A 15,495-nucleotide genomic window follows, 5' to 3' on the forward strand; every position below is an offset into this window, starting at 1 on the left:
TACTTAAAGCAAGATTTTTTCTTTTGTATATCTGTCTGCTAAATATCAAGGATACTTTTTGATATAATCCTTCAGATATGTGACGAAAAATATACTAATATAGATTGTTCTAACACTGAAAACTAGGACACAAGTCAGAACATTTTATAAAGTACCCTGCATCAGTCAGGATATAAAGGGTTAAGAAGCAAGTTGGTTTCATATGTAATGAGTTATGTAGGTATGTGTTTAACACAGTTACTGTGTGTTTGACCTCTTGATAGACTGAGCATTTGCCTTTCAGAACAGCTGGGTCTGCTGAGAACCAGTTCCCAGTTCTCTTCATTGTAGATCAGATGACTCTCGCTTTATCACCCTTAGAGGCCACATGAAGGACAAAGCAGAAAGATCCACACACAAAACCAATGTTTATGTGGGGGGGAGGAGGAGGGATATACCTGGCCCAAATATTCCAATTAGCAAAAAAGAAACCAACTGAGAATTGGAACCACTGTGTTCCTCTGGCCATGTTTTGGCTGTAATCTGTCCGTGTCTTGCTCCTTCCTATAGAACAGTGGGCTGTTTGACTGCCTTGACCTCTGTGTGGCTGGCTCCCCTACTGGTGGTTTATGATTTGGACAGATGTTTTTCCCTCCCTGAGGCCTCAAAGGATAAAGATTCTGGTGAGCTTCATATGATACACGAACCCACACCCTATTCTCCTCTGGTTTAAGAAGCAAACCCAAGTGTATTAGTAGTAGAGAAACTGCATTTCTCAAGAATGCCTCTTCGTTCTAAGATGTATCTGAAAAGAACATGGAACTCCTGATTTTTGACAGATAAGGAAACGAGGCTTCTGATTTTAACTTTGTTTAAGTATCTATTAAAGCCCCCCAGGCCCTGAGGTTAGCTGAGGGATGCTTTGGACCGCTCACTGGAGGAGGACACAGTGCTTTGGAAGCTAGCTGCTGCAAAACAAAGCATACTTTGTCTAACTTTGTTTTGTCTTTTAAAACAGTATTTCATGTGGCTCAGGCTAGCCTCAAACTCATGATGCTCCTAAATGTAGCTCCCAAGTGCTGAGATTACAAGTGTGTGCCACCAGAGCCAGCTCTAAGTGCATATAGTAAACTGGTCTGCAGTGGGTAGGAGAGCTATGACTTACACTGATCATCCTAAGTCTCCTGTAAAGCTGAAGGTTACTCAGTATGGTTAGACTAAATCATCAGGGAAAAAAAAGCTTTTATTGACAGAATCTACACATACAAGAAATCTGTACATAAATATAGCATCATTTATGCTGTTAATTACTTTTGCTTTTGAGTAATAAGGTTGCTCTACTGGATTTCTGAGAAGTTAAAACTTTGTCATTAACAGAAATCAACATTTCAGTGTTAAACTCAGATACATTATTAAGGGGGGAAAGGTGGTAAAGTTAAACCAGCCAAGATGCTGTCAATGAGGCCCAGAGGTTACAAACAGTGGCCATGGACAGTGATGCCCTTCCTGACTGGACAGTGACCAAGGTGTTTCTCTCTGCTGGTCTTGCCCTTTGAATCTTCACGCACACTGGCTCTGCCTAGACCCACTTCCTTTATCAGACTGAGAAATTCATGTTTTCCTGCATCGGCCTATAGCTAGACATATCCAGAACCATCCTTTATACGACCTTAGAATATGCCATTAAATGATTTAATTGATGACTGTATTATGAAAGAAATATACTCAAAATAGGCTAGTGGTAAAGTGACTTTAATTTTTATCAAAACTAAAGAAACAGCTTTCCATGAGAAAGGAAAACATAATACATGATTTTTACCAGTTGAAACCAGAGAAAGCACAGGAAAAGAGATAGCCATATCTACAGGACAAGCCAACAAGAGGCCTGACCTGAATAAACACTTGTGTCCATGGAGATCTTAACCGAGGTAGCAGAAAGGAAGCTGGAATCCGTGATAAGGTCGTTTAATTTAGAATGATTATAAATATATAGAACTAATGACCATGAGTAACCATAAGACTTTAAACTTCTTATTTTTATATTCAATAAAGTTCTTTTTAAAAATGGAATCAAGTGCTTGGAAACAAGAATACCACTTAATCTATTAGCATCCAATTTTGCATATGTAGTAATGCATATTCAAATTTCAAACAGCACAACATACCTTCTCAGTAATTAAAAAAAAGTTAATTCCCTGAGATACAACTTTAAATGAGATGCTTATTACTTGTATGCTAAAGCTCAAACAAGACAGAGGCTTAGTTCTGCCAATAAACTCACGATACTTAACTTTTTTAAAAATTACAATTTATAGAATAATTCCATTATTAAATATTGGCATTAAGGACATTTTTTTTCTCTCCCTTTTTTGTTAAGATGGGTCTCATGGAGCCCAGGCTAGCCTCAAACTTTCTATATCACCAAGAATGATCTTGATCCCAGGTCCTCCAGCCTCCACCTCCCACTACCGGAATTACAGATGTGAGTACTGCAACCAGCTGGGACATTTTTTTCTCTTATTCTGTCATTTAACTATCTGTGAATATTAGCAAAACTACAATATGCTTTACCAGAAAATACTTAGGAAACAAGTGTTTTGGTCCCATAAACAGTTTGTGTAGATAACAATAGGCACTGGCCATTTCTTTCCTATGATACCATGACTCTAAAGATGCACGTTCACTTACACATAACAGAAGACTGCATTTGTTTTGGAAAACAGCTAGTTGATTTTCTTCCGAGTTCTTCCACTGTTGGAATCCCACATGATTACAATGTTGAAGTACACCAAGAAGAACATGAAGTTTATGCAGGACACAAAGCACACCAGCACAGGGAACAAGTCTGGTAATTTCTGGGGAGGGTGCAGCGTGACACTCAAAGCCGTCAGAAGGGCCATGGTGGTGACTGAAGAGAAGAACTGGAAGGGAAAGGAAGACTCTTACTGAGTGGTAGAGGCCTGCCGGGGTGCTGGCTGCGTTCCTTGTCAGCCTGCCTCCACCGAGAAAACGCTGCCATCAGACTGGCCTGTAGGCATCCTCTCGGTTAGTGACTGATGTGCCAGGTTCCAGCACACAGGTGATCCCCGGATGTGTAAGAGCAAGCCAGTTAGCAACCACTTCTCCCCAGCCCGCACTTCAGTTCCTTCCCCCAGACCCTGCCTCACATTCTCTCCTGTACCCTTTCCTCCCCAAGTTGCTTTTGATCATGTTTTGTTTTCTAAGAGACAATTTCTCTGTACAGCCCTTGCTGTCCTGGCACTCGTTCTGTAGACCAGGCTGGCCTCGAACTCATGATCTTCTTCTTCCTTCAGCAAATCCTACTGACATGTGCCACTACAACCAGTGGTGTGGCCTTTATCACAGCAACAGAAAGCAGGCTTAGACAGCTGGTAACACTGGTTTGTAGCTACTCTATCAGCAGAAATGAAGGTGAGAGCTGAAGGGGCGTCCAGTCTGTCCTACAAGCGAATCTCAGCTTTGGTTTTATGTTGGAATTACCTGTTAAAAACACCATTTAAATATAAATACCTGTTGTTAAAGCTCTCCAGAGGGTTCCCATATGAAGCTTTTAACCTTTGTCTTTGTTTTACAGTGTTTGGGGGGAGGCACTTATGCCATGGTGTGTAAGTGTGTGTGTGTGTGTGTGTGTGTGTATGTGTGTGTGACTGTTTGCCAGTCAGTTTTCTCTTTTTATCCTATCGGTCCTGAGAGTTAAACTCAGATTGTCAGGTTTGAGGCAAGTGTCTGTACCTGCCAAGCCATCTTGGTGGCTCCAGAACCTGTCTTTTTAATGCAATACGTACTAGATCAGGTTTATGTACATATGTGTGCACCTGTGTGGGTGGGCACACAGTGTATGCATGCATGTGAAGGTGCCCAAGGCTGACAGCAGGTGTCTTCTCACACTCCACCTCATACCCCCTGCAGAACTTCAAGCTCACCAGCTCGGTTAGTGTGGCCAGCCAGGGCTCCCTATCTCCATACCCCACTATGTTCACCTCCAAGTTCTGAGGATCTGAGCCCCAGCCTCAGCTTTACAACAAGCACTTTACCTACTGAATCCAGGCCAAGATACAAATTTCAATAACCACAAAACACCCATTCTATAGGATACTTAGTATTTCTACACTATAGGGAAAAGCTGGCGGCAGCAATACATACAGTATTTCCATATCCTCTACAGTTTGTCCATCATGGCCTCACACTAAATTCACTTGATGCCAGCCTGCTTGGATTTAAGTTAGACTAATAAGTTCAGTACTAGTACAAGGGGCATTCTAGAGTTACAGACTTTTACTGTCCCAAATGCCACATAACAAAACTTCATCATTCAACAGGTATGGCTTTGTCCTTGAATTATCTATATAGTGAGCTGCTTAATTCCTTACTCCCAAACATCTGAATAGCTAATTAATTATACATTTATAAGCATAATTTTAGAAGTTAATTAGTCCTCTTTAAAAACTGATTTTAGCAGAGGCATATTTATTTACACTATTAAAAAACATTCCTGTGGTAAAATGAAAGAAAATTTTAGGGGGCTGGAGAGATGGCTCAGTAGTTAAGAATGCTGACTGCTCTTCCAAAGGTCCTGAGTTCAATTCCCAGCAACTACATGGTGGCTCACAGCCATCTACAATGAGATCTGGTGCCCCCTTCTGGCATGCAGGCATACATGGAGGCAGAACACTGTACATAATAAAATCTTTTTAAAAAATGAAAGAAAAATTTAAATTTAAGAAATAATTTTAAATACTTAAGAATATTCAAAAGAGTTGAAATACCATGAATTTGAACTAGTTAAACAAGAATGCTTTGGGGCTGAAGAGATGGTTCAGTGAGTGAGAAAACATACTGCTCTGAGTTTGATTACAGAACCAAGGCCAGGCAGTTCACAACACCCTGTGCCTCGGCTCCAGGGTACAGTGCCCTCTTCTGACCCTACGAGCACTGCACCCACGTGTGCACACACACAAGGCTTTTAATCCTGTGGGAGAGAAAGCATGCTGAAATTTCTCCCACTTTAGACAAAAATTTGGCTCTTGCAGTGCTTGCTCTATTTTTATACTAATAATTATAGCAAAGCTTCAGGAAGTGCCTGCAGCACACTGCTCAATTCTGCCACCACTGGTGACTCTGTCACCTGGGCTTCTGTTTTACTGTGGCACGTAAGAGCTGCAGTCGCCTGTCCACGGCTTCCACTATGCTCTCTCTATACAGGGCTCTGCATATGTTCTTCCTCCCTTATCCCTCCTCTCAGTTAACAGCACAAAAGTGACACATTACGCCATCATCATGAAATCGTATCTTTGTTTCAAGGAAACACAGCTACCATGACACCATGCTTGGATTCCTCCCACCTGGGATAACACATACTCAATTATCTATATAGTTAAGTCCCTCAGAAGACCCGGCTACTTGAACACTGCCATTGTCCTTACTCCTCTGCTTTACTTTCTCCAAACTGCTAACATCTGTAATGTGTATTTTCTACCTGCTAGCATCTTTGATTCTTGCCCCCAACTAGAATAACTTCTGTGATGAGGTAGTTTTCATTTTTTTCACTGTTGTATTTTCTTTTTTTAAAAAAAAAAAATTATTTATTTATTATGTATACAACATTCCTTCTATGTATGCTTGCATGCCAGAAGAGGGCACCAGACCTCATTATAGATGGCTGTGAGCCATCATATGGTTGCTGGGAATTGAACTCAGGACCTCTGGAAGAGCAGTCAGTGCTCTTAACCTCTGAGCCATCTCTCCAGCCCTCACTGTTGTATTTTCAAACTCCAAAAAGTGTTTGCATCTAGCAAGCACTCACTGAGATGAATAAATCAAGGAGCCTGCGATCCTCCTCACCTTAAGACCACCCTGTGGCTGTCACAAGAGGCTACAGTTCTATATACATCCCAGAATTCAGGCATGTGCTAACAAATAAATTTTACATCGTACTTTCCACTTAAACCCCTGAATGAGAAAATTAATCCATCTTTGTCTTTCTTATTCACCTCTTAATTTTACTCCACCAACCTTCTCTGCTGCATGGTCATTACCAACAGTGAGAAACTCTCCGGACACCCACTAAGCTGTGCATTTAAGAATGCTGTCCAATGCTGTAAGGTGCTCTGCACACTTACACTGCTCTTACACTCTCCTACACAGAGGCAGGAGAAAGGTCATTATCAGTACCTCCTAGCTGCATACCCTGTGACCTACAGTAATGATCTGCCTGTGAGATTTAATGGCACAACAGTGGCACAAATGTTATGGGAGTAACCATCCACTCTTTGGATTTAACGCCAACTCTATGAGATGGAACCCACACCTCACACAGCTACAGTGACCAAGATCCTGAGACTAGATAGGTCATGAGCCTAGAGTAAACCTAATACTATGATTCTGCTAAAGGAGCACAGCAATACAATGACTCCTAATGATATTCTCCTATACCCATAGATTATGTCTCACTCAGCCCTCATCAGAGAAGCTTCTTCTTTCAGTAGATGGGAACTAATACAAAAGCTCTCAACTGGATATGATGCAGAGAATAGTAGACTTTGGAGAACTCAGTCCTAAATGTCTTCAAAGCCCCCACTCCCCAGCCCCTCAAGGCTCAAGAATCTAAGAGATAAAGGAAGAAGGATTATGAGTCAAATATTAGGGATTACACCAAGAAAATAGTGTCTTCTAGACAAACAGGACTGATGCACATATGAAATCACAGAAACTGTGGCAGCACAGAGGCCCACACAAGTTCAAACCAGACAGGTCCCAGCAATGAGAAGAGGGAAGTGTTGGACAAGGGTTCCCTCCCCTAACCAAAACCTATCAGCAAGTAATCCACTAGCAAAGAAAAAAATCAGTTTTCTCTAATGGAGTCTTACTGAGTATATTAACCATATCTCAGGGCAGACCTTATGCCTAGTAGTAGCTGGCCCAGAAAACAAACTCCATAGGTTTCTTTTTTCTTTTTTTTGTTTTTTCTTTCTTTCTTTCTTTCTTTCTTTCTTTCTTTCTTTCTTTCTTTCTTTCTTTCCTTTTCTTTTTTTTTTTTTTTTGGAGACTTTTTGTCTCATTCTGCTTTGGGTGGATATATACATTGGTCTTATTGATCTTTTTCTTGTTTCTTTCCTTTTGTGTATGGGGTTGTTTTGTGCTTGTTTTAAAGAATGAGAAAATATAAAGTTGGGTGGGTAGGGAGGTAGAGAGAATCTGGGAGGAATTGGGGGAAGAGGGAAAAACAAGATCAAAAAAGAATGCAATCTAAATACCAGGCATAGAGGCATGAGCCTGTAATTCCAACACTCATGGGATAGATAGAAGCAGGAGGAAAATCAGCTTCATATACACAGTGAGTTCAAGGCCATCTTAGGCTATGTGAGACCTTGTCTCAAAACAAAACAAACTGCCCATCAAAAAATAAAATTGTAAAAATGGTTATATTATTTAAAGCAACCTATATATCCAGTACTGTCCTTTAAAATTCAGTGGAATTCTTCAAAGAACTAGGAAAAAATCCTAAATTTCATATAAATGCACAAAAATAAGCAAGTACTAGAAAGAGGACCCAAAAATAAACCCAACATCCATAGATAGATAACTCATCTTTGGCAAAGGTGTCAAAAACCAACACTAAGAAAAGTCTCTTCAAAAAATGGTGTTGGAGACCTGGATATGCTTGTGTAGAAAAGTGAAATTATATCTATATCTCACCCTGTATAAAAATCAATTCAAAGCCGGGTGGCGGTGGTGGCGCACACCTTTAATCCCAGCACTTGGGAAGCAGAGGCAGGTGGGTGGATCTCTGTGAGTTGGAGGCCAGCCTGGTCTACAGAACAGTGAGATTCAGATTAGCCTGGTCTACATAATGAATGTGATCTTGTCTCAACAACAAAAACTCAGTAACTTGAAAAAAAAAAAACAGCAACATGCTAGAAACTATACTTCTTTAAAACTGAACGGAACCAGTAAGATGGCTCAGCAGGTGAAGGCACTTGCCCCAGGATGACAACGTGAGTTCAATCCCCAAGTCCACATGGTGGAAGGAAACAGCCAATTCCCAACGTTACCCTTTGACCTCTACGTGGGCGATGAGGCGTGAGGACACATAAATACAAACAAAGCTGCCTAACTTACCAAATACTGTATAATTCTGGGGAGAAATGTAAAGCCTGGAAGACGCCTCCTGACGGAGATGGCGAAGGACTTAAGCTGCAGTTGTTCTTCGGAAGTGCTCTCACACATCGGAAAGAAAGTGGCACAAGCTACTAAAAACGCCATCGTTGTCACAACGGAGGGCATCAGGAGGTCATCCTTTAATAGAAGAGGCAGCATGCTGTAAAGGAAAATAGGGAAACCAAAAGCATCAAGTTAAACTATAATTACCTGGTAAAATTTTCAGTGAATCTGTAAGAATCGTACTGGGCTATCATATGGAAATTGGTTTGACTCACCTAAATGTTGACACTAGTAAAAACCAAGTTGACATGAAAGGAATTTCATTTAAAACTAAGCAAACTGGCCTAAAATGACAAGAAAAAAAAACATTTTAATATTACATAATATAGTTTTACCTCTAACCTGTAAAATCTAAATATACTCTACATGTCTGATTTTCAAGGTTAATTAAAAATAAAAGTTCTCCAGGTGACTACTCAGAAAATGTCAACTTCTCAAAACTAGACAACAGCCACTAGACTAGGTCATCATCAAACGCTGCTTGTGTGCCACATGAACAGTCCCTTAAACGGCCAGAGAAAGAGGCATTTGCGCTGCGTTCATTTTGCAAACACAAAGTGAATCCCTGCCAAGACAACTGTTCTCGAGCTTCCTCCACATTACAGGCTACTCAGCTGGTTACAAGCCAGCCATGAAATACAGGGCTGCCACATCAGTGAAGAAAGGACACCACAGCTGAATTATAAAAGGGATGGGTTATGAAAACTAAATAGTTAGAGACAACACAGAAAGGACAAGGACAGGGGCTGGACACGATGCTGGGCAGTGGAGCCTCCTCTTATCTGGTGTTTAGGCTGAGCTACGCAGCCTCTGACTGACCTTTTCTGGACTCGGCTGCATCCACGCCCATTGAGAAGCAGGCCTTGCGGCCTAGTCCCATGGCTGCCACTCACTGTGTGACTTAGGCCAAGGATTAATTTCTCTGCAAGTATTACCTTGTACTTGTTCTTAGCAATATAAAATAAGCTTTTCTAAGAGAGACAACTGTTGAATTACTGTTGCCATTACTACTAATCTCTCTCCCCATGTGTTTAGAAAGTTTCCAAAGACTTGACATTCTCGTGTGGTAGTTTGAATGAGAAAAGTCCCCCATAGGCTCAGATGCTTGAATATTTGGTCCCTACTTGGCTGTGCTATTTGGGTAGAGTCAGGAGATGCTGCCTTGCTGGAGGAAGTATGTCATTGGAAGAGGGCTCTGAAGTTTAAATGTGCCATTCAAGTTTGATTTCCCTGCGTCATGCTGATGATTAAGATGCGAGTTCTCAGCTTGCTGCTCCAGCCACCTGCCTTCTACCATGCTTCCCCATCATGATGGTGATAGAAACATAAACCCAAATAAACCATAAATAAGCCCAAAAACCTTTGGAACCATAAACCCAAATAAACCCTCTCTTCTATAAGTTGCCTTGGTCATGGTGTTTTATGACAGCAACAGAAAAATAACTACTATATCTCCTTTCTTAAAGGAATGTTTTTAATGCATGTCAGCTGGTATATAAGATTTAAGCTTGGCATTGAAAAGCCATTGTTTCCTATTAAGGGATCACACCAGAGGATTTTCCATCCCAGTGCTCCAATGTGCTGAACCAGAGGGGGTGCCAGCAGAAACATAGTAAGTATTCAATATGTAAGGGTTTCTGAGCCTTCTTTCCCATTTACTCTTTCAATATATGATTACTAAACCAAATGAGGCTGTACCATACATACGCGCTGCTCTGAAACAACAGACATGGAACACGACTTGGCCCTTAACCTCAAGGTGGACCAAGTAAGCACAGCCTATACTGCTTTAGTATTGAGATAACACAGTCCAATTGTCACCCAGAAAGGAAAATTTCAATGCTCTTAAACAAAGTAATCTATTTAAGGATTGCCAAGAGGGTCTGGAACCTTCATCTATATGCTGGGATATGTGCATGGGGAGGGGCCAAAAAAACAAAACACAAAAGAAACAACCTATGAAAGACCCAGAGAACAAGGCTATCCAACAGACATGGAAGTGAGTAAAACAGAAAAGGCAAAGAGAAGAAACAGGAAAGCAGCTTTGAGGATCATGTTTAAACAGTATAGAGAAATATGAGAACCTAAGACATGAGAATATGTCAATAATAATTTTATCAACTGTTTTGGTTTAAAATATATTTTAAAAAGTAAAAAAAAAATCTGACAATGACTAAATAATTATATGTAAAAATAGCTGTTCTTATTTTCTATTGAAATTAACATTTTATAAGCTTATTTATATATAATAAATATTATAAAGAATGCATTCTTAAAAGATTTCTACTTACAATGACACCAAGAGAATGGACTTTTCATGTACTTGGAAAGAAAACAGAAAGAATGATAGTGCACAGCTAACCTTTAAGGAAAAAGAAGAGGGTAAAACATGATTTAACAACTTGAAATTGTATCAATATAATTATAAATCTAAATAAAAACATTCAAAGTTTGAATATTATAGTTACTACCTACAGATAAAAATTAAACACAGAATATGCATAATATTTAACCAATTTTAAGCATGTAAAATTTAAAAACTAATAACAATTGGGCTGGTGAGATGGTGCAGTAGGAATAAGGTGCTTGCCACAGAGCCTGATGACCCGAGTTCAATCCCCAGGACCCACATGGAGGAAGGAGAACTGACTCCCACAAGCTGTCCTTTGACGTGCTATAGCACAAGTAAAGTCTCCCACCACAAAAAATAATTGTTTTTTTTTTTTAAAGAAACTATTAAAAGGCTATATAGAAGTATCTAAAATGGTTCTAAAACTCAGCCACTAATAAAACTACCAGCTGGGCTTACTGGTACGAGCCTTTAATCCCAGCACTCTGTGAGTTTGAGGCTAGCCTGGTCCACAGAGTGAGTTCCAGGACATGCTCCAACGCTACACAGAGAAACTCTGCCTCAAACAAACAAACAAACAAACTACCATGTACAGGAGATAACAATCAAACCCACATTACCCTCTGGAGCCTGGGACACTACTTAAAAATTACAGGGCCAGCAAGATGGCTCAGTGGGTAGAACCCACTTAGAGAAAAAAGGGAACCAACTCCCCTTATGCTGTCCTTGTTCTACACATGCACGCCATGGTATGTCCCCAGAAGTGCACACATACACACAAGTAAAGTAAATGTAAATTTGTTAAGTATGAAAGACAAAAAGGTCAAAATCTAAAACTGAAAATGAAACAAATTTACAGCAGATTTTAAAAAGTGCACCCCAATGAAACATATTAACTGTTTTAGGAAGCCTAAACTGCTACTTGGGGTTTAAGTAAGTTTTTCAGATTTGTGTGTGTGGATATAGCTGCTCAGTCACAACTCCTGTCTTATACACCCCACACCCCCCTCTATCATTGTGCAGACCCTTCCTACACACATCAGCATCCACTTTGCCGCACTGCCCTGCCGATGCTGGCAGGCCACCGACACGTCACCTGGAAGCACTGTGGCCTCTCACGGTAGCCTGCACAGTTGTGTCCATCACATAATGCCCGTTTCAAATGCCCACGGGGCTTCCTAGTACACTTGCAATAAAACCTGGGCTCTTGGGAAATCTGTCTTTCCTAATTCATCCTACTTTGTCCCGGCCACTTTACTTATCTCTTTATCCTTTGACAAACCAAGTATGATTCTGTTCTCTCCTCTTCCCAGAACCTGTTTGTGCGCCTCTCACACCCAAGCCTCTCAACCAGACATCTGACGTCTTCTGAAATCTGCCCTATTTTTACCTTTTCCTCACTACCCTTAAACACAGGACACACAATCAAGCATTTTAACATCCACTCCCAGGTGGCTTTAGCTCAAGCTCCCTTCTGCCTGGAGTTTCTTTCCTGCTGTCCACAGTTCCAATCTTGTCTAGCTTTCCAAAGCTGGCCGAAATCCCACTTGCTCAGCAACAGTCTAAAATCCTCCTCCAAGATCTCCCCCTTCCTCATCACATCACAGACTTGATCTGTACCTGACAGGACATAATGCCAGCTGCTCAACAGTCGTCAGGATTTCTACTGCTGAGACGAAACACCATGACCAAGGAGCAAGTTGGGGAGCAAAGGGTTTATTAGGCTTACACTTCAGCATTGCTGTTCATCACTGAAGGAAGTCAGGACAGGAACTCAAACAGGGCAGAATCCCGGAAGCAGGAGCTGATAGAGGACCATGGAGGGGAGCTGCTTACTGGCTTACTTCCCATGGCTTGCTCAGCCCACCTTCTTCTAGAATCCAGGGACTAGAAGCACAGGGATGGCCCCACCCACCACAGGCTGAGCCCTTCCCCACTGATCACTAATTGAGAAAATGCCTTACAGCTTGATCTCATCGAGGCATTTCTGCAACTGAAGCTCCTTCCTCTGATGGCTCTAACTTGTGACAAATCGACACACAAACCAGCCAGTACAGCTACGCATACATTATCACCACCTCTGTATTCCCTCATTAGTCAATCAAACAAATCGGAAACAGTTCCTGAGTAAACTAAAGACTCTGACTGCTCAGCCTAATGCTTAACCCAGCACTTGCACAAGGATGGTGTTCAGTGTCTACCAAATAATCGAGTGTCTTATTTTGCTGCCCAGTCAATCTTACCCCAAGCTAAAAAATAATTACTGATGTTTTTAAAATGCCAGTTACAGCAAGAACTAAACATCTTAAGAAAAATAAGAAACTTACCAGAGTAAATCTGAATCCCTTGGAAGAGGGCTGAAGGGTCAACTTTATACATGCAGGAAGCAAGCTCAAAAATGTAAGGCAAAAGCTAAAAAGCAATAAAATGTGTTTTCTGTGATAGAAATCTAGCTAAAATAATTACTTTTTAAAATATAAGGATTATATCATTCATCAATCTAATCTGGTCCCAGATTAAACTTTATTATTTATCAAATTTTAAACTAGAATCTAAGTAAAACATACACATTGATATATGCATACACTTTTGTACAAGATTCTAATACAAAATACAAATGTCAGCTAGCACTTAAAATCATGTATAAAGATATATAGTTGCAGGTCAGTTAATAAACACTAGAAAATAAGAAAACACTACCAGGCCTAAGGAGACAACACTGTCTTTTCAACACAAATATTCATAAACTTTACTCTCGGAAGAGTCCTGGCCCTCACTCCACAAAAGTTGACAATCTGAGTTTTCAAGTCCAGAACAAACAAATTATAAGGGAATGAGCTGTGTAGTTCTTAGTGATGGCTGAGGAGCAGGGAAGACCAGAGCCAGACAGCCTGGGACAGCCCGGGACAGCCTGGGACAGCCAGCTCCTGGAGCCTGAGCACAGTCTATGACTCAACACAGAACCCACTGACTTGGTCACTTTTGGTGGTGCTGTAACTAGTGAGCTCACAAGACTGAAGTTCCCGACTCCCTTTCTGTATATTTTTGTGAGGATGGGCCTATACTAAGAGACAGGGCCCACAAGAAAGGCAAAACCCATCTGCTAACAGGCCAAGCAAAGGGAAGTCTGCCCCGGAGCCTGGCACTCAGCTGGGAGCCCCCTAAAACAGCTTAGGCCTCTTAATAGCCACCGCGGGTCAGCTACACTTCCTTCCCCAGACATTCCTGATGTCTGCCATGCAGACTTCTGGTGTGCTTAGCCAGAGCCCACAACCACAGTATCCAATTCTTGAGATAACTTCACACACAGAATAATCTCTAACTTGTTCTGTTTTTCTGGCTGATGCTAGCTGCACACCTGTGACAATCATGACTCTTCAAGATAATGTTAAATCATATTTAGTCTATGTTCTATTTAAAGGAAAAATAGGAAAAATGTTCACATAAACTGGGAAGGAGAAGAGGGAGAAAGATAAAGATTGGGAGGAGGAGAAAGCTAGGCAATGGTGGTGCTCGCCTTGAATCCCAGGTGGGGAGGCAGAGGCAGGAGGATCACTGAGTTGAGGTCAGCCTGGTTTTCAGAGCAAGTTCCAAGGACAGACAAGACTACACAGAAAAACCCAGTTTCAAAAAAACAAACAGAAAAGAAATGGGGGTGGGGGAGTTAGGATGACAGAGTTTATTGTATTAAGTGGGAAGTCACTAATGACCAGCTCAGATAAACAGCATACTACTGTAATTAGGTTGGTTTTTTTGAGACAGGGTTTCTCTGTGTAGCCCTGGCTGTCCTGGAACTCATTTTGTAGACCAAGTTGGCCTCGAGCTCACAGAGATCCACCTGCCTCTGCCTCCTGAGTGCTGGGATTTAAGACATGTGCCGCCATTCCCCTGTTTACTGTAATATTTTTGAAGGTAGTTTATAATGCCCTATATATGTTAGTTACCTGATTGCTAGTTGGATGTGACGAGGCAAAATGTCCTTAATCTTCAGAAAAACGTTAATGCTGCACCAAACATTGGCTACTTTATCCTTAAAAAAAGATTTGTTAGTCTTACATTTTGGTAGAGTTGAAAGAAATATTAAATCCCATGAAGTACAGCCTATAACTTCCAGGTAATAAACTTTCAAGACATGAAACTTTCATTCACATTTATAACAAAGAATTAAACTCTTCAAGCAATAAAAACAGACACCCACAGCCTCAAGCATTTTTTCTTTTTTGAGATGCAGATTATGTAAAGCACTAGTCAACTATAATCCACATTCCAGTAAACTACTTGATATTTTTCAAAAAGCAGTATACTAAGCAAAAGTCTCCCCAAACATGTAAAGTAAATATTAATTACATTTGTACCATTTTATTACAAATGTAACTTTATGTCACATAATCTAATAGATCCTAGCAATGACAAGACTAATTGCTAATAAATCAAGAAGCTTTAAAATGTTAGCAATTGCACTAGGCTCACTCAAGATGAAATTTGCTATTCCAGCTCCCCAGCTAGTGCAGTCCATTTTCTACAGAGCTGCAAACCTCACAGCTGTGCAAGCATGGCATCAAGGGAGGGATGGCCTCTAACAAGATAGAGCAGCGGCTCCAAGCCTGTGCGTCCAGATCCTTTGGGGGGTCAAAAAACCCTTTCACAAGGGTTGCCTAAGATCATCCTGCATATCAGATATTTATATTACAATTCATAACAGTAGCAAAATTACTTTATAAGTAGCAACGAAAATAATTTTATGGCTAGGGTCACTACAACATGAGGCTGTATCTGAGGGTCATTGGGAAGCATAAGGAAGGCTGAGAAGCACTGACCTAGAGCTTCTGTGACACCCTGAATATGTCTACTATTCCACACTTCTTAAATGGAAGACAAAACAACTGGCAGCTTTTATAGAACATCAAGCTTTTTACTTTTCTTTT

At 40.8% G+C, this 15,495-nt stretch overlaps 1 protein-coding gene across 2 annotated transcripts in view; it reads right to left on the reverse strand.

The window, feature by feature from the left end:
* Positions 1–1,715: 1,715 nt before the first annotated feature.
* Positions 1,716–15,495, reverse strand: part of Alg6 (ALG6 alpha-1,3-glucosyltransferase) — a 41,659-nt gene continuing 27,879 nt past the window's right edge. For both annotated transcript variants that reach the window (XM_050136326.1, XM_050136325.1), the window contains exons 10-15: positions 14,515–14,600; positions 12,898–12,982; positions 10,512–10,582; positions 8,436–8,504; positions 8,119–8,317; positions 1,716–2,900 (exon numbers count right to left, since the gene is read on the reverse strand). In XM_050136326.1, coding sequence (XP_049992283.1) covers positions 2,703–2,900; positions 8,119–8,317; positions 8,436–8,504; positions 10,512–10,582; positions 12,898–12,982; positions 14,515–14,600 — 708 coding nt within the window. In that variant the 3' untranslated portion in view covers positions 1,716–2,702. The remainder of the gene's footprint in view (positions 2,901–8,118; positions 8,318–8,435; positions 8,505–10,511; positions 10,583–12,897; positions 12,983–14,514; positions 14,601–15,495) is intronic.

Source organism: Alexandromys fortis, unplaced genomic scaffold (assembly GCF_014885135.2).
Source record: "Alexandromys fortis isolate MF-2015 unplaced genomic scaffold, M_Fortis_MF-2015_v1.1 scaffold_13, whole genome shotgun sequence".
NCBI classification, from domain to species: Eukaryota; Metazoa; Chordata; class Mammalia; order Rodentia; family Cricetidae; genus Alexandromys; species Alexandromys fortis.